This window comes from Penaeus japonicus, unplaced genomic scaffold, assembly GCF_977035675.1.
Source record: "Penaeus japonicus unplaced genomic scaffold, GWHDUDI00000001_assembly GWHDUDI00000041, whole genome shotgun sequence".
Taxonomy (NCBI): Eukaryota; Metazoa; Arthropoda; class Malacostraca; order Decapoda; family Penaeidae; genus Penaeus; species Penaeus japonicus.
Window position 1 is genome coordinate 1600369 of NW_028234443.1, and position 10000 is coordinate 1610368.

General features: G+C 38.8%; 1 protein-coding gene across 2 annotated transcripts in view; it reads right to left on the reverse strand.

The window, feature by feature from the left end:
• Window positions 1–10000, reverse strand: part of LOC122258303 (uncharacterized) — a 40015-nt gene that overhangs the window by 3320 nt on the left and 26695 nt on the right. For both annotated transcript variants that reach the window (XM_086534298.1, XM_043024130.2), the window contains exon 4: window positions 5986–6122. In XM_086534298.1, coding sequence (XP_086390424.1) covers window positions 5986–6122 — 137 coding nt within the window. The remainder of the gene's footprint in view (window positions 1–5985; window positions 6123–10000) is intronic.

Here is a 10000-nt window from a genome sequence, read left to right on the forward strand (position 1 = left end):
ATATATATATATATATATATATATATATATATATATATATACATTTTTTTTTTTTTTTTTTGCGTGTGTGTTGTTGTTTTATAGATATACAGCTTTATACTTGATACGTGATTTATCTTTATTATTTTTTGTGTGTTTATCTATTCTTTGAAAGAAGGTTAACATATGTTTCACTTTTAAACAGATAAAATATACACGATGCCAAGTTTTCTTGTATCAAAACCTTTCCAGAAAAAAGCTTAAAATTTCCATATATGTTAAGGACGCTGTCACTTGAACATTCAGGCATCACACTCTTAAAATATATCAAATAAATATTCTTAAAGTTCCAGTTAGTTTAACATACATATTCGTGATCAACATTCTGGAAAGCGTAAGTGTGTGTGTGCCAGCCATTCGTAAACATAACAACTTCACCATAAATAAAAAAACACCATAAATACAATACCCACAACAATTCCCATTAGCACCATACCTACCCACAGACATACCACACCAGAAGACCTTAGAAAACCTACCCACAGACATACCATGCCAGCAGACCTTAGAAAACCTACCCACAGACATACCATGCCAGAAGACCTTAGAAAACCTACCCACAGACATACCATGCCAGCAGACCTTAGAAAACCTACCCACAGACATACCATACCAGAAGACCTTAGAAAACCTACCCACAGACATACCAGGAGACCTTAGAAAACCTACCCACAGACATACCATACCAGAAGACCTTAGAAAACCTACCCATAGACATACCAGAAGACCTTAGAAAACCTACCCACAGACATACCACACCAGAAGACCTTAGAAAACCTACCCACAGACATACCATACCAGAAGACCTTAGAAAACCTACCCACAGACATACCAGGAGACCTTAGAAAACCTACCCACAGACATACCATACCATACCAGAAGACCTTAGAAAACCTATCCACAGACTTACCAAACCAGAAGACCTTAGAAAACCTACCCACAGACATGCCATACCAGAAGACCTTAGAAAACCTACCCACAGACTTACCATACCAGGAGACCTTAGAAAACCTACCCACAGACATACCAGAAGACCTTAGAAAACCTACCCACAGACATACCATACCATACCAGAAGACCTTAGAAAACCTACCCACAGACATACCATACCAGGAGACCTTAGAAAACCTACCCACAGACATACCACACCAGAAGACCTTAGAAAACCTACCCACAGACATTCAATACCAGAAGACCTTAGAAAACCTACCCACAGACATACCATGCCAGAAGACCTTAGAAAACCTACCCACAGACATTTCATACCAGAAGACCTTAGAAAACCTACCCACAGACATACCAAATCAGAAGACCTTAGAAAACCTACCCACAGACATACCATGCCAAAAGACCTTAGAAAACCTACCCACAGACATACTATACCAGAAGACCTTAGAAAACCTACCCACAGACATACCAAACCAGAAGACCTTAGAAAACCTACCCACAGACATACCATACCAGAAGACCTTAGAAAACCTACCCACAGACATAGCAGAAGACCTTAGAAAACCTACCCACAGACATACCATACCAGAAGACCTTAGAAAACCTACCCACAGACATACCATACCAGAAGACCTTAGAAAACCTACCCACAGACATACCATACCAGAAGACCTTAGAAAACCTACCCACAGACATATACCAGAAGACCTTAGAAAACCTACCCACAGACATATACCAGAAGACCTTAGAAAACCTACCCACAGACATAGCAGAAGACCTTAGAAAACCTACCCACAGACATACCATACCAGAAGACCTTAGAAAACCTACCCACAGACATACCATACCAGAAGACCTTAGAAAACCTACCCACAGACATATACCAGAAGACCTTAGAAAACCTACCCACAGACATAGCAGAAGACCTTAGAAAACCTACCCACAGACATACCATACCAGAAGACCTTAGAAAACCTACCCACAGACATACCAGAAGACCTTAGAAAACCTACCCACAGATATACCACACCAGAAGACCTTAGAAAACCTACCCACAGACATACCATACCAGAAGACCTTAGAAAACCTACCCACAGACATACCATGCCAGAAGACCTTAGAAAACCTACCCACAGACATACCATACCAGAAGACCTTAGAAAACCTACCCACAGACATACCATACCAGAAGACCTTAGAAAACCTACCCACAGACATACCATACCAGAAGACCTTAGAAAACCTACCCACAGACATACCATACCAGAAGACCTTAGAAAACCTACCCACAGACATATACCAGAAGACCTTAGAAAACCTACCCACAGACATATACCAGAAGACCTTAGAAAACCTACCCACAGACATACCAGAAGACCTTAGAAAACCTACCCACAGACATACCATACCAGAAGACCTTAGAAAACCTACCCACAGACATACCATACCAGAAGACCTTAGAAAACCTACCCACAGACATACCATACCAGGAGACCTTAGAAAACCTACCCACAGACATACCAAAGCAGAAGACATTAGAAAACCTACCCACAGACATACCATACCAGAAGACCTTAGAAAACCTACCCACAGACATACCAGGAGACCTTAGAAAACCTACCCACAGACATACCACACCAGAAGACCTTAGAAAACCTACCCACAGACATACCATACCAGAAGACCTTAGAAAACCTACCCACAGACATACCACACCAGAAGACCTTAGAAAACCTACCCACAGACATACCATACAAAGACCTTAGAAAAACCACCACAGACCTACCAGAAGACCTTAGAAAACCTACCCACAGACATACCATACCAGAAGACCTTAGAAAACCTACCCACAGACATACCATACCAGAAGACCTTAGAAAACCTACCCACAGACATACCATACCAGAAGACCTTAGAAAACCTACCCACAGACATACCACACCAGAAGACCTTAGAAAACCTACCCACATACATACCAGCAGACCTTAGAAAACCTACCCACAGACATAAGCCCACAGACATACCAGAAGAAGACCTTAGAAACTACCCACGAGACATACCAGAAGACCTTAGAAAACCTACTCACAGACATACCATACCAGAAGACCTTAGAAAACCTACCCACAGACATATTATACCAGAAGACCTTAGAAAACCTACCCACAGACATACCATACCAGAAGACCTTAGAAAACCTACCCACAGACATCCCTACAGAAGACCTTAGAAAACCTACCACAGACATACCAGCAGACCTTAGAAAACCTACCCACAGACATACCATACCAGAAGACCTTAGAAAACCTACCCACAGACATACCCACACCAGAAGACCTTAGAAAACCTACCCACACTGACATACCAACCATACCACAGAAGACCTTACAAAACCTACCCACAGACATACCAGAAGACCTTAGAAAACCTACCCACAGACATACCACACCAGAAGACCTTAGAAAACCTACCCACAAGACAGACATACCAAAGCCTTAGAAAACCTACCCACAGACATACCAAACCAGAAGACCTTAGAAAACCTACCCACAGACATACCACACCAGAAGACCTTAGAAAACCTACCCACAGACATACCACACCAGAAGACCTTAGAAAACCTACCCACAGACATACCAGAAGACCTTAGAAAACCTACCCACAGATATACCATTACCAGCAGGCCTTAGAAAACCTACCCACAGACATACCACACCAGAAGACCTTAGAAAACCTACCCACAGACATACCATACCAGAAGACCTTAGAAAACCTACCCACAGACATACCAGAAGACCTTAGAAAACCTACCCACAGACATACCATACCAGAAGACCTTAGAAAACCTACCCACAGACATACCAGCAGACCTTAGAAAACCTACCCACAGACATACCATACCAGAAGACCTTAGAAAACCTACCCACAGACATACCAAACCAGAAGACCTTAGAAAACCTACCCACAGACATACCAAACCAGAAGACCTTAGAAAACCTACCCACAGACATACCACACCAGAAGACCTTAGAAAACCTACCCACAGACATACCAGAAGACCTTAGAAAACCTACCCACAGACATACCATACCAGAAGACCTTAGAAAACCTACCCACAGACATACCACACCAGAAGACCTTAGAAAACCTACCCACAGACATACCATACCAGAAGACCTTAGAAAACCTACCCACAGACATACCACACCAGAAGACCTTAGAAAACCTACCCACAGACATACCATACCAGAAGACCTTAGAAAACCTACCCACAGACATACCACACCAGAAGACCTTAGAAAACCTACCCACAGACATACCATACCAGAAGACCTTAGAAAACCTACCCACAGACATACCATACCAGAAGACCTTAGAAAACCTACCCACAGACATACCAGAAGACCTTAGAAAACCTACCCACAGACATACCATACCAGAAGACCTTAGAAAACCTACCCACAGACATACCAGAAGACCTTAGAAAACCTACCCACAGACATACCATACCAGAAGACCTTAGAAAACCTACCCACAGACATACCACACCAGAAGACCTTAGAAAACCTACCCACAGACATACCAAACCAGAAGACCTTAGAAAACCTACCCACAGACATACCATACCAGAAGACCTTAGAAAACCTACCCACAGACATACCATACCAGAAGACCTTAGAAAACCTACCCACAGACATACCACACCAGAAGACCTTAGAAAACCTACCCACAGACATACCATACCAGAAGACCTTAGAAAACCTACCCACAGACATACCATACCAGAAGACCTTAGAAAACCTACCCACAGACATACCACACCAGAAGACCTTAGAAAACCTACCCACAGACATACCACACCAGAAGACCTTAGAAAACCTACCCACAGACATACCACACCAGAAGACCTTAGAAAACCTACCCACAGACATACCATACCAGAAGACCTTAGAAAACCTACCCACAGACATACCATAAGACCTTAGAAAACCTACCCACAGACATACCACACCAGAAGACCTTAGAAAACCTACCCACAGACCTACCAGAAGACCTTAGAAAACCGACCCACAGACCTACCATACCAGAGGACCTTAGAAAACCTACCCACAAACATACCATACCAGAAGACCTTAGAAAACCTACCCACAGACATACCAGAAGACCTTAGAAAACCGACCCACAGACATACCATACCACAAGACCTTAGAAAACCTACCCACAGACATACCAAACCAGAAGACCTTAGAAAACCTACCCACAGACATACCATACCACAAGACCTTAGAAAACCTACCCACAGACATACCATACCACAAGACCTTAGAAAACCTACCCACAGACATACCATACCACAAGACCTTAGAAAACCTACCCACAGACATACCATACCACAAGACCTTAGAAAACCTACCCACAGACATACCACACCAGAAGACCTTAGAAAACCTACCCACAGATATACCATTACCAGCAGACCTTAGAAAACCTACCCACAGACATACCATACCACAAGACCTTAGAAAACCTACTCACAGACATAGCAGAAGACCTTAGAAAACCTACCCACAGACATGCCACACCAGAAGATCTTAGAAAACCTACCCACAGACATACCACACCAGAAGACCTTAGAAAACCTACCCACAGATATACCATTACCAGCAGGCCTTAGAAAACCTACCCACAGACATACCATACCAGAAGACCTTAGAAAACCTACCCACAGACATACCACACCAGAAGACCTTAGAAAACCTACCCACAGACATACCATACCAGAAGACCTTAGAAAACCTACCCACAGACATACCAAACCAGAAGACCTTAGAAAACCTACCCACAGACATACCATACCATACCACAAGACCTTAGAAACCCTACCCACAGACATACCACACCAAAAGACCTTAGAAAACCTACCCACAGACATACCACACCAGAAGACCTTAGAAAACCTACCCACAGACATACCATACCAGAAGACCTTAGAAAACTCACTTAGGATCAGTGCATGTGTACGAGGAACCTGTAAAAAGGCACTGGAGATTCCCACAGCACCTCACCACTACTGGCTGTTTGTTTACATCGCTTATGAAGACACACATCGAGTTCTCACGGCCACAGCTTGCGCCTGTCTGCAATGTGGGAGATAAGAACAACATTAGAAAGATGTGGATGATTGCAATTTCGGTTGCATTAGTGATATATATATATATATATATATATATATATATATATATATATATAATAATAATAATTTGGACTATTTCCAAGAAGCAGCGAAAACGATGTGGACGATTGCATTTCCGTTGCATTAGTGAGATATATATATATTTGGACTCTTTTACAAGAAGCAACGTGAACGAAAAACAAAGAGAAGATGTGTCGAGAAGATATATCTGAACTCTTTGCAAGAAGCATCGAGAACGAAAAACAAAGAGAAGATGTGTAGAGAAGATATATCTGAACTCTTTCCAAAAAGCATCGAGAACGAAAAACAAAGAGAAGATGTGTAGAGAAGATATATCTGAACTCTTTTACAAGAAGCATCGAGAACGAAAAACAAAGAGAAGATGTGTGGAGAAGATATATCTGAACTCTTTTCAGGAAGCAACGTGAACGAAAAACAAAGAGAAGATGTGTGGAGAAGATATATCTGAACTCTTTTACAAGAAGCATCGAGAACGAAAAACAAAGAGAAGATGTGTGGAGAAGATATATCTGAACTCTTTCCAAAAAGCATCGAGAACGAAAAACAAAGAGAAGATGTGTGGAGAAGATATATTTGGACTCTTTCCAAAAAGCATCGAGAACGAAAAACAAAGAGAAGATGTGTAGAGAAGATATATCTGAACTCTTTTACAAGAAGCATCGAGAACGAAAAACAAAGAGAAGATGTGTGGAGAAGATATATCTGAACTCTTTTCGAGAAGCAACGTGAACGAAAAACAAAGAGAAGATGTGTTGAGAAGATATATCTGAACTCTTTCCAAAAAGCATCGAGAACGAAAAACAAAGAGAAGATGTGTGGAGATATATCTGAACTCTTTTCGAGAAGGATCGAGAACGAAAAACGAAGAGAAGATGTGTGGAGAAGATATATTTGGACTCTTTCCAAAAAGCAACGAGAACGAAAAACAAAGAGAAGATGTGTTGAGAAGATATATTTGGACTCTTTCCAAAAAGCATCGAGAACGAAAAACAAAGAGAAGATGTGAAAAGATATATCTGAACTCTTTTCGAGAAGCATCGAGAACGAAAAACGAAGAGAAGATGTGTGGAGAAGATATATTTGGACTCTTTCCAAAAAGCAACGAGAACGAAAAACAAAGAGAAGATGTGTGGAGAATATATATTTGAACTCTTTTCGAGAAGGATCGAGAACGAAAAACAAAGAGAAGATGTGTGGAGAAGATATATTTGAACTCTTTTCGAGAAGTATCGGGAACGAAAAAGAAGGAGATGTGTGGAGAATATATATCTGAACTCTTTCCAAAAAGCATCGAGAACGAAAAACAAAGAGAAGATGTGAGAAGATATATCTAAACTCTTTCCAAGAAGAAACGAGAACGAAAAACAAAGAGAAGATGTGTGGAGAAGATATATCTGAACTCTTTCCAAGAAGAAACGAGAACGAAAAACAAAGAGAAGATGCGTGGAGAAGATATATCTGAACTCTTTCCAAGAAGAAACGAGAACGAAAAACAAAGAGAAGATGCGTGGAGAATATATATCTGAACTCTTTCCAAAAAGCAACGAGAACGAAAAACAAAGAGAAGATCTGTGGAGAAGATATATCTGAACTCTTTCCAAGAAGCAACGAGAACGAAAAACAAAGAGAAGATGTGTGGAGAAGAAGAATGTGTGAAGAAGAAAATGTGTGAAGAAGAGATGTTGTGTGGAAAGGAATTTGATATCAAATATGACGAGTCCGGCCTTTGAGAATAGATATGAAGTTTGGAATAAGTGAAATGAGAAATAGTTCATTAATAGATCCTCTCGTTTGAGTGGTTTTGTAAGGTTATTCCTATTAAGAAAGGTTTGGAATTACATGGTATCATATGTTCATGGTATTATGTGTCCTATGTATCAAATGTTCACGGAGTTTGGGGAATATAATTGTTATATTGAAGACCATTATCGCTCTAAGTTAATCTAAGTTTCAGTAACTAATACGGATATTTTTGAAGCACATGTCAACGACACCATCTAAGTAGCTAACAAGATTCTGGGGAAAGACTGGAGAGCTGAATATATATTTATATATATATATATATATATATATATATATATATATATATATATATATATACATATATAATATATATATATATATATATATATATATATAATATATACATATATATATATATATATATATATATATATGTATATATATATATATATATATATATATATATATATATATATATATATATATATATATATATATTCAGCTCTTCAGTATTTCCCTACAATATAGACAATATGCTCGAAAAAAAAGAAGAAGAAAAAAAAAGAGTTTATATATATATATATATATATATATATATATATATATATATATATATGTATGTATATATATATACACTTCTATGTTTTTTCCCTTTTTTCGATCATATTATCTACATCACTGAGAGTAATATGGAGTGAAGCTATAAGAATGATTCCTAATACACTCATAACATCAACCATACCATACGATGAAACTACAATACCATCAATATATGAAAAAATAAATATTCTTCTATAACACAGAACAATTTCCTAAAAACTAGGATTGGTAACTAACATACAAGATCTTAGTTGCCAAATATTTTTATCTATAATATCTCAGCTATAGTTATGTCAGTGAATAGGACCATGCAATACCCATGCAAGATGCAAGCTAAAAGGGGCAACCTTCCCATGAGTGAACAATACGTCTTTGTTATGATCTATGAGCTCCATGAGATCTTAAATTATATAAATACATGAAACACTAATGGTAGAATAAATTTATAGCTAAAGTGAAGCAAATTATTTCTCCGCCATGAGTTTAATTTTTAGCTAAAGTGAAGCAAATTGTGTCCCTGTCATGAACTTAGTGCATTAGAATGCCTCCACATGACACAAAAAGAGCTTTATGCCTTGACTGCTGCTTCGGTGACTCGTAAATTAAAGTCTCGAACCCTTGTGAGTGAAGTTGTTTATATGAACGATATATGTGTATTCTGATTAGATAAACAAGAATACAAATACAGTATTACCTTATTTGTTCCTTGATTATAGTTGTATCTCCTTTTATTAAAGATTTCCATCGCGTCATGTCACACTATATATTCAACTTTACACTCAGCATGAATATTAAGTCACACCTAAACATGATCATGCTTATAGTTAAGGTAGGTAACATGTGAACATATCAACACTGGCCTTGCTTTTGTTAAAAAAAAGAAAGAAAAAAAAGTCAATATTTTCTATAGAGGAGTAATTGCAATATTTTCAACTTGCAAAAGGCTCTGAAAGCAGTAGCAAAGGCCCAGTACTCATATGAAACTTCATTACATTTCATAATTAACGCTTGGCAGAAAGATGCTTTGACAACTTCAATAACTTTTGATTACAAGTTTATATTGGCAATTGCAACCTGGAGCACACTGTCGTAGCCTACAAAGGGGCAAGGATATGTAGACTTTTAAACATATTATGTACTTGCCTATATTCACATATATTTACATATACGCACACACTTATGGGCACACACACACACATGCTTATGAGTACACACACACACACACACACACACACACACACACACACACACACACACACACACACACACACACACACACACACACATATATATATATATATATATATATATATATATATATATATATATATATATATATATATGTGTGTGTGTGTGTGTGTGTGTGTGTGTGTGTGTGTGTGTGTACTCATAAGTGTGTGTGTGTGTGCGGACGTGTGTGTGTAGAGAGAGAGAAAGAAAGAACAAAAGAGAAAGAGA